Source organism: Saccostrea echinata, unplaced genomic scaffold, assembly GCF_033153115.1.
Source record: "Saccostrea echinata isolate AGI-Se365-2 ecotype Australia unplaced genomic scaffold, CSIRO_AGI_Sech_v1 ptg000012l, whole genome shotgun sequence".
In the NCBI taxonomy this organism is placed as follows: domain Eukaryota; kingdom Metazoa; phylum Mollusca; class Bivalvia; order Ostreida; family Ostreidae; genus Saccostrea; species Saccostrea echinata.
In genome coordinates this window covers 2,301,374-2,318,461 of record NW_026889761.1, presented here as the reverse complement: position 1 = coordinate 2,318,461, position 17,088 = coordinate 2,301,374, and the positions used below count along the sequence as shown (strand labels likewise).

At 33.6% G+C, this 17,088-nt stretch overlaps 1 protein-coding gene across 1 annotated transcript; it reads right to left on the bottom strand.

The window, feature by feature from the left end:
• Positions 1-2,780: 2,780 nt before the first annotated feature.
• Positions 2,781-14,365, bottom strand: LOC133185785 (N66 matrix protein-like). Its single transcript, XM_061321078.1, has 8 exons — positions 14,166-14,365; positions 13,752-13,913; positions 12,396-12,562; positions 11,912-12,004; positions 11,535-11,552; positions 10,999-11,149; positions 5,174-5,340; positions 2,781-3,589 (listed from the first exon to the last, which is right to left on the bottom strand). The coding sequence occupies exons 1-8, from the start codon at positions 14,326-14,328 to the stop codon at positions 3,416-3,418; spliced, it is 1,095 nt and encodes a 364-aa protein (XP_061177062.1). The 5' UTR covers positions 14,329-14,365; the 3' UTR covers positions 2,781-3,415.
• Between the last annotated feature and the right edge of the window lie 2,723 nt (positions 14,366-17,088).

Here is a 17,088-nt window from a genome sequence, read left to right as displayed (position 1 = left end):
CTTTGATCACCCATTGTGGCCCTATCCTACCCCTTGGGGTCATGATTTGAACAAACTTGAATCTACACTACCTGAAGATGCTTCCATATTAATATGAGCAATCATGGCTTTGCTGTTCTTAAGAAGACGATTTTTGAAGATTTTTCCTTTATATTCCTATGTATAACTCTCATCGCCCATTGTAGCCCCAACATACCCCCGGGGGTCATGATTTGAACAAACTTGAATCTACACTACCTGAGGATGCTTCCATTTAAGTTTCATATTTTCAAGCATAGTGCTTCTTGAGAAGAAGATTTTTTTAAAGAATGCCATTAATTTTTCACGAATTCATAATCATCTTCCCTTGGAAGAAGGCGTGGCCCTTCATTTGAACAAACTTGAATCCCCATTACCCAAGGATACTTTGTGGCAATATTGGTTGAAATTGGCCCAGTGGTTCTTGAGAAGAAGATGAACATGTGAAAAGTTTATGACAACGACGACGGCAGACAACGGACAAATTTCGATCAGAAAAGCTAACTTGAGCCTAGCTTCGGCTCAGGTGAGCTAAAAAAGAGGTACCCCATATGAGTATGGTGAAAAAATTCACACTTGAATGATCAAAAAGCTTTTAATTAAATGTAATTATTCATCAATTATATACATTGGTTTATAATTCAGGTTGACTTGTTAAAATAGTACATTTATACAAGAAAAGTTATTTTATATCCTTTTCCTTGTGTCTCTTTATTGGATGAGATGCCTATGTGACGGTACATATTGTCGTTGGCGACAATATGTACCTACCCTCACTGCACATATTGTCGTCCATCAGCACATAATGTCGCCGGCGACAATATGTACCGAGACAAGCCTTATTTTCCTCCTGCATAATGGACGACAAAATGTACAGTCAAGCACCAGCACATATTGTCGTCGGCGCTGATATGTACAGTCAAGGTCGATATATATTTTCGTCGATACACACACAGAGGGAGACAGACAGCTTTTCTCGCATTATTGTAGGGAGAAAACTTTTTGGTCAGAAAATTGTGTCCAGGATTGATGTACATCACTATGATATGTCAAGATACCTTAATTCTTGAGATATCTGATGAACGTGAAATTTGTAGTGAATAGTGCCCCCCTCCCCCCCCCCCCGACTGAAAATGTATGGTTGTGCCCCCTCAAAGTGAAATTGCTTCCTACGGGCCTGTATATACTTGGAGATTGAATACAATTATTAGTTTTTTTATGTTCAGTAGTAATGATTATTTGGAGATTATTTTTTGCGTTGTTCTTATATTCCATCACGTGTCGATATAATTGGTGTTGGGGTTGACATTTTTAGATCACCTGGACTGGAATTCAAGTGAGCTTTTCTGATCACATCTTGTCTGACCGTCCCTCTGTCTGCATCTTTTCACAATTTCACTTCTCCTAAAGAATTATTGGGTCAATTTCAAGCAAACTTGCCACAAAGCATCCTTGGATAAAGGGGATTCAAATTTGTTAAAATGAAGGGCCATGTCCTTTTTCAAGGGAGTGAAAATTTAGTGACATCTTTGAAAAATCTTCCCAAGAACCACTGTGTCAAAAAAGTTGAAACTTATGTGAAAGCTTCATTATGAAGTGTAGATTCAGTTTTATTCAGACCATATCCCTCGGGGGAAGGGTGTGGCTACAATAGGTGATCAAAGTTTTCATAGAATATTAAGAAAAAAATTCTTTCAAAATTTTTTTTCAAGAAGTACTTGGTCAGAAGAGATGATACTTATGCGAAAGCTTCGTTACATAGCGTAAGTTCAAATTTGAGTTGCTGGCACGAAAAAAGATTCCTCACTGCTCAATGACCCTGAGTGTCAAGTATAGATCTAAATTTGCAGCCCTACACCGGCAAGTGGTGACGTCTACATACGAATGAAAAATTCTCGAGATGGACATTATATCAACAAACAAACAAAATCAATTTTGTTCAAATCATGACCCCAGGGATGGGTGATCAAAGTTTTACATAGGAATATATACAGAAAATCTAAAAATACCAGACAGATGTAGCAACGGCACACACCCCACCCCCTCCAGGTGGTTTGATTCTTTCTGCTTTGGTAAATTTTGTTGTTTAACTTGTAGATACTCTCAATTTTGTACACAGGTAAAATTTCATAATTAAATAATATACTTAACATATGCATTAACACACCTTTACATACAAATGACTTTTTAAATTTTTTTGCTTGACAAAAAAATTCTGAACCGCCCGCACCTACCCCCCCCCCCCCCTCTCCGTTCTGAAATTTCTGGATCCACCACTGAGAACAGCAGTAGGACCGTGATTAGTGATGTTTATACGAAAGCATCCTCAGGTAGCGCAGATTCAAGTATCTTCAAATCAAACCGGGCTTAGGGTGGGGCCACATTGGGCGATCGAAGTTTTACATAGGAAGATATGGGAAATTTCTTTAAAATTATCTTCTCAAAAACAGCAAAGCAATGATTAGTCAATGATTAGTCATATTTATATGGATTGATTGATTGATGATTATTGTTCAACGCCGAGTCGGCAGTATTTCAGCCATATTTCGGCGATGAAAAGTGTATATGACCATTTTTGAAGTTTTTGGTTTCTCTGGACATTTTATATGGAGCATTTCCGTGCATTGTCATGCGACATGTTCTGATGGACAACACTATGCGCAGTGAGGGTAGGTACACATTGTCGCCGGCGAAAATATGAACAGGACGACAACATGTACCGTCACAATCATGCTGCATGAAATAGCATTAGAGACAGGTCAGTGTGAATCACACACCAATTACAGTACTGCATTCACAAAACTACCAAATAACAAAAAAAAAAAAAATCTTGAAGCAACAATATCTGTGGGGCAACACTATGTACAGTGAGGGTGAGGCACATAATGTCGCCAGCGACAATATGTAAAAAACGACAATATGTACCGTCACATGCGTATCCATTGAGTATCGTTGGCTGATGATAGCCGAAGGTCTAGTTGTTTCATTGTAAATCTATAAGTTCCGTATATAGGTCGTCTTATAAAGAGAATTTTTTGTAGGCCTGATTAAAACTGCATATAAGCATAAGCGACAATTTGGGGAAGACTTATGATAAATAAGTTTTTTGCCAATACATATTAACCGAAAAGGTTGTCAAGTTACCTTTAGTAAAATGCATTTGCTGTATACCACGCCTATTTAAATTGGAGCACGTGAGTAATAAAATCCTCTGAACACCCCAATCACACTAACTTCAGACTACACTCTTAGATGTAAAATATAAAACGAGTGGCCTTCCACAGTACATACGTATATATCATTTGCATTAGATAGTATTTCCATTGGAAACGCTTAAATTTTCAAAGTAAATTGTGAGCAAATCCCTGAAACTAATGAAAAAATTATCTTTTTGAGATCAACCCCGTCTGTAACAGACATCTCTCCTATTTCCGGAAGATTTGCACAGGAAGTTGCGCTGTACATCAACAGTGGGGTGGTCTGTGATTCCTCTCTGAAGAGGCCTTCTGGTGCCATATTTACTAAGTGGGTGACCCTGAAGATCTGGTAAGTTTGCCAAGGCCTTGTATGCCTGTGAAGAAAAGGGATATAAATAATTAAGCCTTTCGGATAATCAAGTTGTTGCATACCTGTACGAACTGTGGCCCCTTTATTGCATAGTTTATTTTAGCACTAACAACAATACTATAAAATGGGTTTGCTAGCTGATTATTAGGCATATATTTTGTCATCATCCATTCTCAACATTTGTACTCGATCCGAAATTAGATAAAAACATCCCATGCTTGTGATAAAGCTGATATCTGTAAGATTGTAAAATCTTTAATATTTTTAAACTCTATCTTGAATTACCTCTTTAAATATTTTGATTATGCACTGTACTCACTATGTACAGTTTTTATTGGTCAACATACGAGGGCTGTCCGGAAATTATTGAGACATTGTGTATATTCTTCTTTCTAATGAACGTCTTTCGGTGAAAATGTGTATATACGTTTTACAAACATTAATTAATAAAAGCAAGAAATATTTTACAAATATTTAATTTCTTCTTTTCCATGGTATATTAATGTGTCACTGAAAGTGGTACTCGGCGCAGTCACAAAACCAGATATTGAAAATATGTAAAACCAACGTTCAAACTCCCGGTGGACCCATAGTAAGAGCGAAAATAATTCAAATTATGCATGTATATAATTTTTCAATTTAATTTTGACTTCATTTTTGCAAGTTTGTTAGAATTTCCATCAGAAAAAAGGAGATCATTAAAACATTTAAGCGCGGAATAGAAATCTTATGACGCCGACAAAATGAATTTTGACGTCAAGGTGGAGCAGCGAGCATACCTAAACTTTGTGTAGCGCTAGGGAGAACTCTTGTCCAGACTAAACGACCAGCTTAACAATAATAATGCGATAAAATATGTTTAAGGGTTTGTTTTTTCAATTGTAAATATTTTTTTCTTACAAATAATTCAACCAGAGCAAAGAGAGTTCACGGACTAAATAATGTTGACCCGTCTTGCATAAATCGGTACTGCATGATGCTAAGTCAAACCTGTATATGACACTTTATGTTTATTTTACACTGGGGTAGCAACAACAACAGCAAGTTTTATTATGTTTTTTAAAGAATCGTTTAAGAAAAGAGACAGTTTGATTTTTGGAATGTTATATGTGATAACTGAGAAAGAAGAGTAAACGCTTCCCGATCGTTTCGCATAATAAAATATCTCCGGCTGACGTGACGTTAAAATGACGTAGCGATGCTGCTCCAGGTCAATAGACATATGAATGTTTATTATTTCTCCGAAACTTATTTGATTATCTTATTAATTAGAAATTTTGCACATTTGTTTTATTTGTTATTTATAAAATGTTGACGAATTTTCATGAATTAATCTGCGTCCTTTGTGCAGTAAAAGTAATTGTCTCAATAATTTCCGAACAGCCCTCGTATAAAAATGTGCAGTTTTGATAGGTCCCCGAACAAATTTGGACACTTTTGCATTACTACTCTGGAGACTTTGACTAATCATTGTGTACAGTTTTGATTGGACATTGCACTCATTATGTACATAGTTTAATTTCCTCTTTGAAGACATGGATTGAAACCATACTCACTTTGCACAATTTTATGTAAACTTTTGAAATACCTCTCTGGTCACTTTGATTGGACACCTCATCATGATCCATTGAACCGTTTCATAACATGGCGGCGTGGTTAATGAACCGTGATATGTATAGTAACTCAGGTCATAAGGAAGGATTTCATTCAGAGAAATAGCCTGTCCGATATCCGCTGTAAACGTCTTATTCATTTCTGTAAATATAAAATTAAATTAAGGCTCTCGTAAACTTAAACGCTACCTCGGTGCATATATTCTTTAATGAAGAATACATGCAAAGAAGACTGTAAACACCAAATAAGTTATTTTTGCTGCAATTATAGTAAACTGCAGAATTATTCGAATAATGAATTTTACAGATCTTAAGTTTCGTAAGTAAGTTCTTTGGTCGATACAATGACCTTGTCAGCAAATACAATCTATCATTAAGTCAAATGCTGACTGACGTTTTTCATCCTAATTGTTAGGCCATTATTTACACACTGAATTGTTGACGGATTTTTCCTTTATTTCCGATCATGGCAAGGAGCACACGGCGGGTGTGACCGGTCGGCAGGGGATGCTCACTCCTCCATGGCACCTGATCCCACTTCTAATGTCGTAGAGGTCCGTGTTTGCTCTTCTCCAAAATTTGTATTGTTTAATGGATTTTTGAGCTTGAATACTGTTCGTTATCTCCATATATTTCATCTTAAAAGTATTCCTGATAGATGAAAATGGTTGTTGGTAATTTAGGAGAAAGCAGTGCTTCAATAAAATCATTCACTGTACATGACACTTTGTACAGAACTTGTTTAACAATAAATATAGTGATACTCTGTGTAACAAATGAATGTTCTGATTTATTGATACACATACATGTAAGAAAGCAGAGGAAATTCCTGCAATTCGTTATGAGATACTTTGCTTAATCAGGCTCTAAGTTAGAACTGTAATGTAGTCTCCCGATAGTTGAAGAATCGGTCTTGCAATATGTTTGGCCTTGACCTGATTCGACGTTTTCTTTAAACATAAGGCTATCACAGACACTTAGGGGTTGCTCCCCCTCTTCATTTTTTCTTTTTTTTAAATTTGGGGTCGACACACCCTTTTCCCGTTTTTGTATTCTAATATGGACTACCTAATATCGATAATATAACCCTTTTGTCTCAATAAGCTGTTTTTAAATATATCGTTTCCGACTGAAATTTTCATGTATCAGTCGAAAACGACATATTTAAAAACAGGTTATTGAGACAAAAAGGTTACATTATCGATATCAGGTAGTGTGGGGTCCAGCCCACAAGTGCCTGTGAAGGCTATTATTGAGAGTTCGCCAGTTATAAAAAATGAAAGCAGACACAAGCTTCATACAAGGAATAAAATGCATACTGGTGCAAAATGCATAGTGATACTTTTCATAATTTTGTTTTATGCATAAAAAAAGTATTATTTCAACAATCCAGCATTCTTAGATTATTTACTTTCAAGAGGCATAAAACTCTTTTAAAAATCAGCTATTTAAAATCGAATGGTTTATTTAGCGAAAAGTTTCAAGACATTTGAACCCATATTTAATCTGATACCTCTGGTATTACGGGTATCATTAGAAATACCAGGAAGAGGTACCCAGGTCTCCTATGATGGGGTTAGAGAGTAGAGTAAATCATTGCTTCAAAGGTGTTTTTTGGCCGCTGAAGAGAATCGAGTTATCTTAAAGCCTTAGGATGAAATGTGTGGAGATAACGAACAGTATTCGAGCTCAAAAGTCCATTAAACATTACGAAATAGGAGCAGAGCAAACACGGACCTCTAAGATATCAGAGGTGGGATCTACATCAAAACACTCTCTCACATAACTTCTCTAAGAGAGGAAGAAGAACAATCAGTAGAGGAACATGTCAACGAAAAAAGTGAATTCCACGAAAAAATGCATCACATTGCGTCTCATTGTACTCAGATTTAGAAAACTGTTTATCATGATTGCTTTAGTCATCGATCTATCTAGAAAAATCAACATGGATAAAAAAAAAATATAATACCCAGCCATTTGAGTTTATTGGCCCACCTCTAAATAAAGAAAAGAACGACGGTTGCCAAGGCTCGTACAGCGAATAAAGCTATCGCATTCGAGTAATACAATATATTCTGCAACATAAAAGCTTTCTTTGCCAGGATAAAAAAGTTGTTGTTATTGATGAGAGACTCAAGTCAAATAAAGAGGCCTGTAAAATTTTGCTTAAGATACCCATTATACAAAAAGCATCTTGCAAAAAATGAAAGTCCTGCCAAACAGAGAAAAGGAACATTAAACAATGAATTTGAACAATTATATCGAACTTCCCAGCTAGCACAAAAACATTTTTAAAAATGTTTTAATCACGTGATTTTGTATGGTTTTTTAAACGTTTTTAAAACATTTCAGCAAAATATTTCAGAAAATGTTATCAGAACATTTAATTAAAATGGTACAAAAACATTTTTCAAAAATGTTTTAATCACGTGATTTTGTATGGTTTTTTAAACGTTTTTAAAATATTTTAGCAAAATGTTTCAGCAAATGTTATCAGAACATTTTCCTAAAATGTAACAAGAACATTTTTGCAAATGTTTTATTCACGTGATTTTGTATGGTTTTTAAAACGTTTTTAAAACATTTTACCCAAATGTCGCAATGGCATCTCTTTCTGAAATGTCACTAGATGTTCTAAATAATGACATGAGAACATCATTTTGTATGATTTTAAGAGCGCTTTTAATACATTTCATCTTATTTTTAGCTCTCAAAAAATAAATCACAACTGAATGAATTCATTTTTTTTTTTTTTTTTTTTACAAATTTTAATACAAACCCTTATGCAATATGCAAAACACATTTTAGTTCCATTTCCAGTACAAGTTCTGAGTTATATTGTTTTAACCCAACAGGTATTTTTAAAGAAAAAATCCATTCACTGAATTTAAAAACAACAGAATCACACAAATCCTTCCCATAAAAAGAATAACCAGGCCTAGATCACTGTTATCAATTACGATCTCGCAAAAAGCATGTATCTACATGTATATGTGTAGGTACCACAGAGCGGCGGATCTAGCTATTATGTAAATGGAATCGCACACATAAACTTCACAAGAAGTCTGTCCTCGGAAAGAATTGAACAAGTCGCTCGATCTTTTCTGTAAAGCAGAACCTGTAAACATGGAGACAATAGTGTTTAAGTCACTCGTCTACTTCAGATATTTAACGTTTAAATGATGAACATTTTTTAATTAAATCATAAAATCACAAGAACTTTTCCCATTTGCATTTATGAAAAGAATTAGAGTTGTTGCTTGTTCATAACTGTAACACAATAATATTATTGTAAGAGCAATGATATTTACGTACAAAAAAAATTGCTTTTGTCATCTAGAGGCGGTTCTTTCAAATGTGGCAATATGAATGGAATTCAAGTCTGTTGCTGGAACTGTCATCTAACAGCAATATAATTTCATGTTTCAAAATTAAGATATTTTGAATTATGATCAACATAAGACAAGGAGGTATATATTTGTTGTTGCCTAAAGTATTCAATTCAAACACATAATAGATTTGTCTTTGCCACACATGTGCATACAAATATACAATGATGTACTGGTAACATAAAGGTTATTTTTAAAAATTATCTTTTGAAATCTCTGATGAAAGTATACTCACAATGGAGATGTTAATAATCCGGTGCTCATTCTCCAGGCTTATATGATGCAAAAATCTTGTTTGAAAATCATGCAGCGACAAGAAAACGCTGTTTACCAGAATTCAAATTTTGGCCTAGATAAGCTGCAAACCACTATACTCTATAACGCGCTGCCCAGCAGGTGAATTGCATAACAAGATTATCTTGACACTGAAACTGACCAGTGAAGCCACTCCTAATCTGCTGTTTTGGAGCTTAAGAAATATGATGCAAACAGGCGAGACGTACCGTCATAAATCAAGCTGTGTTAATTATTGTAAACAGTTTGTTTATTATTTTGTTTTCTTTTTAAAATTAAAGTTTCTTAAATTTATTCAATGAACTTTGTATTGATTACAAGTCTGTGAACTCAGTAAGACTTTTTTTTAAAATGTATTATTGAAAAAAGAAAATACCGGGATACGCAAGTGATCGAGTTGCAGTAATGTCTTCGGAAACTTTTTAAAAGCAATTCTTCATTTAATCTTTATCCTCTATGCCATTTTTTTTTTCAGAAAATTGGGTTAGTCGTGAATATTTTTAAAACATTTTGAAAATTGCATTACAAAATGTTGCATTAATGCTAAATAAAATGTTTTAGTCTTTAGAAGGATAAACGTTAAAGTCAACGTTCTAAAAACATATTTACGACATACTTTGAAAATAAATAAATGCATTAATATTGAAAATGATATAAATGTTTTAAAAACATTTTTAAAATGTTTCTATTAAATGCTGCATAAATTATAAATAAAATGTTTCTGTTGTAGGAGGACAAAACGTTTTGTTAAATGTTTTAAAACATTTTCACGACCAACGCCTGGAAACATTTAAAGATCGTACTATAAGCAGTATGTAGAATGTTTTAAAAATGTTTTAACGACGTTCCTTCAAAATGTTTTAGAAAAGTAACATTACAGTGCTACAGATTAATAGAAAAGGAATGTTTTATATTATGTTTTAAGAACATTTTTATAACGTAATATGAAAGTTTTTAATATATACAAACAAAACATACCTTTCGAATCATTTTTAAAACGTTTCAAAAACATTTTATAGAAATGTTCCCTAAAGATTTTACCTTAACCATTTTGAAAACATTTTAAAAAATGTTTTTAAAATGTTACAATGGGAAAGTAAAATGTTTTAAAAACATTTTAAAAATGTTTACTCTGAAAAGTTTTGAAAAAACCTTTTTATAACTGCAATAAAATGTTTTGAAAATGTTTTGTGCTACCTGGGTCTCTTCAAGAATGGACAATATCAAAAGATAAAGAACACCCCTTTCTTATCAAATGTACCGGTATATAAAAAGGGCGAAAAAGCAAACCAAAAGAAGCAAATAAGCCTTTGATGATCAGAGTTTTCTACATATACCTTCAATTCTCTATTTTTTTTAATATATTGAAAGCCTCGGTCTAGGAGAGACAGTCTCAGGTCAAGACCCTGTTCACAGATTTGTATTTTTTGTATTTTTTTAATCACTGTTCGTTATCTTCACTTTTTTCATCCATGTATTCTAAATTCTTCCTATTCCAACAGCATTCAGACAAACTAACTGTAGTTGACCGTCACGGTAGCTCAGTCGGTAGAGTGCTCTCAATCCGTGATCGGAAGGTCATGAGTTCGAATCTCGGCCGCGACTGACCTAAGTCGATAAAAAATAGGTAGCAACTGTTCTTTCGCCAAGCGCTCGGCACTTTGAAGTGAAAGTTGCGGGTCCTTCGGATGAGACCTTAAAAACCGAGGCCCCGTGTCACGGCAGGCGTTGGCACAATAAAGATCCCGTACTGCTCAATGGCCCTAAGTGCCGAGTAAAGGTCTAAATTTGAAGCCTTTCATCTGTATATGGTGACGTCTGTATATGAGTGAGAAATTCTCGAATGGGACGTTTAACAGCATACAATCAATCAATCAATCAATCAGTCTAGTTCATATTGTTTCAATTTGCTATTGATGTGTCAAAGAAAATGGTCTGGCAAAATATCAACCTCTTTCACATTCTCCCAAACGACTATTAATACATGGAAGCCAGTTCAATTTGCCATGGCAATATTTGCCGATTGGTCTATAACGTCAATGCATGTTATCATTACTTTCGTATATTTTTAAAAATAAGTTTTTATGACAGACTTTGAGAAAAGAAAGCATGTTTACCATTTTTCGAGTTTGTTTTTTCTTTGTCTATCTTTTTGAAGTATTTCACCATAAGATGACTAAGCCTTGTTGCACTCTTTAGCCTACAATTAGCTACATTCCTACAAGAGTTCTTCTGATGTGTGTAACCACGTCTATTTGATCGACGTCCCTGTAATAATCAAAGAACTATGAGAATTGGAATCAAGGCTGAAATGTCAAAAGTCCATATCATCTTCTATAGTCACAAGCATCTCAGAGTTTCATAAACAAAATCCGAGAACAGAGTTCTTGTTATTATTATTATTTTTTTGGGTGTCTTTAATAAAGATGGAAATTTCCTGAAGCTAATTATTTGTTTACGATTGTCTTCGTATTTCTAAGACAGGTTTAGTCATAAAACACAAATGAATAAATAAATATTATTATTTTAAAAAAAAGAAGAAAAACTGGAAAACAGGTAGGGCAGAAAAAGGGTAGAAGATGTGTCAATTGCTTAATTATTATTTTTGAAAAGACATTAATATCATGGCAAATATAATTTTGAGTCTAATTACCTTTTTATTCTCTTCTATCTGAAACAAAAAAAAAAAAAACAAAAAAAAAAAATATATATATATATAAAATTTGTATTCTACCAATCGTAGTGTTTATATGTCTTAAATAAAACGGAAATAAGTGCACTTTCATGAAAAAAATTATAAGGCATATTTCATTATTGCTAAAATGATCATTTACTTTTAATTAAAGTAATGCAAGAATGACGAGTAATATTTCATAAAATTACATAACATCATATTTCATACATTACATAACCATTATGTGTCAGTTGGCACTAACGTCGCACGTGATATTTTTAAAAGTCGTTATTAAGGTTTTTAAAATGGCTTTTGCTATAAAATCTATTTATAGATATTGTTGAGGGCTGTGTTACCTCCACCATGACTCCAATGACAGCTAGACCCCCAGATCTCGTCATCGCTTCCCGGAAAGTTCTATATCTACTGTTTATAAAAACCAAATGTATCTGAAAGGAGCAAGAAAAGAAAAAAAGTTAGAAATAAAAGTATTCACTGCAGTTGATTATTTTTCTTTATATATTTTTTAATATTCATCCAGCTATATATCATAATTAAACGCATTGCCAAACAGCAACTTTATGAAAATGTAAAGGGTTTTGACTATTAGATTAGTAAGTATAGTAAGTGTAATTTCTTCGGAAATAATAAATATTCTATTTTTTGTATCGACTACCATCATGAAAGATAAGAAAATAATTATGCGATATGTTAAGGAAACAGCGTTGAAGACAAAATTTCTCTATACTCTATGATTTACTCTGATAAAAATTGTCCAAGACTGATAAAGACGTTAAGGTTTAGAATTGTACAAATAATTTTTTTTTTTTGAGTTCATACCTCCATCGGGTAGAAAGACCCATCAAAGGCGTGTTCCGATCCTCGAGTTTCTCTCCTCCCTAGATGGGGGTGTACATCCCTGATGATATACTTTTGCTTTCCCTGGTTAGGGACGTTACACATAACAATCTTGCTGTCTCTATCCACCCTAAAGTGAGGCACAAACCCTATTAATTAAACATACTCGTATATTAGCTTATCAAAATTAATTTTCAAGAACATGGTCGTATATAATTGTAATTTGTCCTATACTATTCAGAAAAAGGAACACACGAAGGTGTGACCGGTCGGCAGGGGATGCTCACTCCTCCATGCGGCACCTGATCACACCTCTGATGTTTCAGAGGTCCGTGCTTGCTCTGCTCCTGATTTGTATTGCTTAAATGGACTTTAAAGCTTAAATACTGTTCGTTATCTCCAAGTATTTCATTCTTAGCTACATGTACGATGAACCATCCGTCGTACTTCACCCGCTTTACAATTTTAACAAAACTCTCATAGAAAAAGTTATTTCGCAAGTTAGTTCGAATAAAGGTATGAATTTTAAATTGATTTTTCATCAATTGAATATAATTAGATTTTTTTTTCTCATCACATATCATCATTCTATGAAAAAGACCTGGTTAATAAAACCAAGTCATTAACAGGTGTATCTTACAAAGAAATTAAAAACATGCAACTTTCAAGTTTTGTTGTATTACAAATAAAAAAAAAATATTTAGAGGATTCAATATATTATTCATTTTTCTGTACCATTTAATAACTATTTTAAAAAAAGGCTGTTATCTTAATTAACAATAAGAAGTATGTGATAATTGGTCTCATAAAACGTTTTTGTTGTCATATTTCACTGTATGGACAGATTAAGTGATTTGTCAAACAGGATATGCAGGGGAAAAGGCAGATTGTGAAGCTTCTAGCATTACAATGGTTTTGTTTTAACAGCTTGCTAAATTACATCGCATTTCAGGAATCAAAAGGAAAAGAAAGTGAAATCGAAGAAACCTTATTCTACTGCAGTATATCTGAATAAAAAAAACCCCTAAAAATATAATGCATACAATTTGGGATATTTGTAGTTAGCAGTGGTACAATGTGTAAGGTCCGTTAAAGAGAATAAAAATACCCAAATGATCTATCTAGACAATAACTGTATTACATCAGCGGGTTATAATAGAATGATAGATGTTAGAATATGAAAACTGAGCAACAAATAGAGACAACACATTTATTTGACAGCTTTGCTTATTAGCAAAGTGTTCATACCTTCTGCTTATAATATTGTAGTTTTTCCCAGACAAGCCAAACAAATATCTCTGTGAATGGGTGGAACATCGACTCTGTCAAAACACATACCTCTGTGAATGAGTTGAACATCGACTCTGTCACAGAACTTGGAGAACTGGAGTGGTCCATGTGGTACGTAACGTGTTACGTCGGTGATTATATTAACCGGGGACTGACGAAAAGAGGAACACCTTCCCCAGCATGGAGTGACGCGGCTCCAAAAATTCGGACCTAATGGAAAACATGTATATTGTAATAAAAATCCATCATATAATACGTTAATTTTATCAAAGATAAATAGGGTATGATTAAAAAAAAACGTTTTTGCTATATACAGTATTTATATTCAAATCACTTGAACTATCCCTCTAAAGCCACAATCTCTTACATTTTTGTTTGGGATGCTAACTTTTTTTTCAAAATGTAAATGAATACAAAAGACTTAATCTATACAACATGAAATTTTAGTGTTTTAAAACTTACCTCGACAGCTATTTCTGTGGTAACTGTATTGAGCTTTTTCACAATTTTCTGTCCGACAATAATCGATAATTTTGACTTTGAACTCATCCCTGCTTTTATATAATTGTCCAGTGGAATACCCCGCCAACAGCACACTTATCAGGCATGCTATACAGAACTCCATGTTTGTACACTCAAGCCTGAGAAGGTGCAGCAGGGCACCACAGAATACAATGACGGAATCCCTCTCTTTTTTATATGTATGTCACATAACAAAAACAGAACAATGCACTGGCGGATGTCAAGTTGCATTAATTGCAGGGTTTTATCTAATTGCATGCTTTTTTGCCCTGCCATAATTAAAATAAGACTAGTATTTCAGAACTGCTCCTTAATTATGCGGTTAACCGTTTAGATTTTACCAAAGCCGGGGTTATGTTTGACATGTTCGAACTGAGACAATATTTGGAAATATAACAGTGCATCAGAATTATCCCCAGCATATTTTCCACACTAAAATACCTATACATTTTTTATGCATCTTTTAATGAGGCTATTAAAATATATATTTTTTGTTTATAATTAGTGAAACGGTATATACCCCTCTTGATTTTTATCGTTTTAATGTTTTCATGAATAATCTTTTGTTTTCGAATTGAATCATATATTTAACAAAGTTAACAGTTATCTCTCACGCAGTCTGACACCAACGAAGTACAAAATGACAAAACACATAAAGACTCATTTGTATATGTATATCATATCTTCTTAGACTATATAAACTGTTCAAAATATTGTTTGTAAAATGAATATTAATAGCATTGCCTTCAAAGCAATTTCAGCAATGAAAATTCAAAATTCAGGGAAACATAATTGAAGGAATGTATAACAAAAAAAAAAAAAAAAAAAAAAAAAAAACACGTTACACGCTTTCTCCTCCTTGGCACCTGATCCCACCTCTGGAATTTCCGGGGGTCGTGCTTTATGCCCTGTTCACAGATTTGTATTGTTTATAGATTTTTTGAGATTGATCACTGTTCATTAGCTTAACCCTTTTCATTGCTATATATTTTTTCATTCATAACAATACAAAAACGGGTATGATAGCAATAATCACTCAGCAGATTATCTAAGACTTATTCTCCAAAGTTGCACAGATATTGTCAATAAGGAACCAAAGCATTTTTAATTATGTGTGTGAAATATATGGAGATAACGAGCAGTATTCAAGCTCAAAAGTCCATTAAACAATACAAAATAGGAGCAGAGCAAACACGGACCTCCAACCATCAGAGGTGGGATCAGGTGCCAAGGAGGAGTGAGCATCCCCTGCCGACCGGTCACACCCGCCGTCTGCTCCTTGTCATGATCGGGAAATAACTGAAAAAATCCGTCGACAATTCAGTGTGTAAATAATGGCCTAACAATTAGTATGAAAAACGTCAGACAGCATTTGACTCACTGATAAATTGTATTTGCTGACAAGGTCATTGTTTCGACCATAGAACTTACAAAATGATGACTTTAAACGAGACTGCTGATATTCTTGTTTCATCAACTTGTTTGTCAATAATTTACCTAGTTTTAGAAATTGTACATACGTAGAGCATGCTCTTGCGTATCGAATCTACTGAGAGATATATACCCCGTATGCAGGTGTTGAAGGTATATTGCTGCATAAGTAAGGAAAGTTGACGATTGAAAGGTTAAAGTCATCACGTTTATCATAAAGCTTGGTTGTTAGATTACCATTAACGTCTTTTTCAAGTAAAATATCCAAATATGAAACAGATGTGTCAGACTCTGTGGTATCTTTTATCTCAAGCTCACCTGGACATAACGTATCGACATAAGAATGGAAACCATTGTTGATTGACAGTACGTCGTCGACATATCTAAATGTCGAGTTGAAGGCCACAGCATGTGTTTTCTTCTTTTCACGTACAAGATTTTGGACAAATTCTGCTTCACATGAATACAAAAAGGTCTGCTAATAACGGGGCGCAATTGGTACCCATGGGAATTCCAATAGATTGTTAGAAGACTGATCTCCAAAAACCACATAGATAATGTGAATCAGAAACTCAAGCATCTTTTTAATGTCAACTTCAGAGTACTTGTGTGTACACTCAGAATGTTTTTTAACAATATAATTTTGTAAATGACAAATGACAATGGAAATAAATAAATGGGTTCCATTTTTATTGAAAAAGCAGCTGTCAATGATATCAAAAAGCCTGGACATTAATTTATCGTGGGGAATGTTTGTGTATAAAGTTGAAAAGTCGTAAGTTTTTAAGCTGTTGATGAAAATAGTTTTCAACAATGTAAGTTTGTAAATGATCATTGACAAGATATGAAAATTTCTAAGTTCCTATTTTATTGAAGAAGCAATTGTCTATGACGTCAAAAGACCGGTCTTTATCGTTTGGAATGATTGCATGAAGTGTTCTAAAGTCAAGTCATTCCTTTGATGCTTTTGATTTTATCAAAATTTTGTGATTTCAAATTTTCTTCTTTGGAGTTTTTGTTTTACTATCCACATTTAACACCACTTCTCAAATATATTGTTGCTCAGTTCTGCTGATAAGTTTATCCTTCACCGCTGTTCATATGCATATTTTAGTGAGAAGTAAAATATAGGCTTGGTAGAACATTGATTAGATTTCGCTATGTAAGTTTGTTTATTTAGAATGTTTATTAAGTTTTGGAATTCAGTACTAATATATGTAAAATTTTAATTTCAATTTGTTTGTTGGAAAAATTAAAAAATTTAAAAGTGACAAATGATTTAGAAGAATCTTTTTCTTAGAGAGTTGGAATGCCACGTAATCAATTTCCTCTAAAAGACAATTGTGATAGTGGGTCTATTAATCAAAGACTATGTTGTTACCTGCTTTGTCAGCTAAAACTTGTAGGTATTGAATTTAATTCTTTAGTACTT

Bases quoted from the DNA above. Each gene is read 5' to 3' on its own strand.
- LOC133185785 (XM_061321078.1), bottom strand. From the start codon at position 14,328: ATGGAGTTCTGTATAGCATGCCTGATAAGTGTGCTGTTGGCGGGGTAT. The intron at 12,563-13,751 runs GTATGTGTTTTG...TTTAATTAATAG, and splicing joins TGTTCAACTCATTCACAGAG to GGTTTGTGCCTCACTTTAGG. The intron at 3,590-5,173 runs GTATTTCAAAAG...TTTTCTTCACAG, and splicing joins CAATCAAAGTGACCAGAGAG to GCATACAAGGCCTTGGCAAA.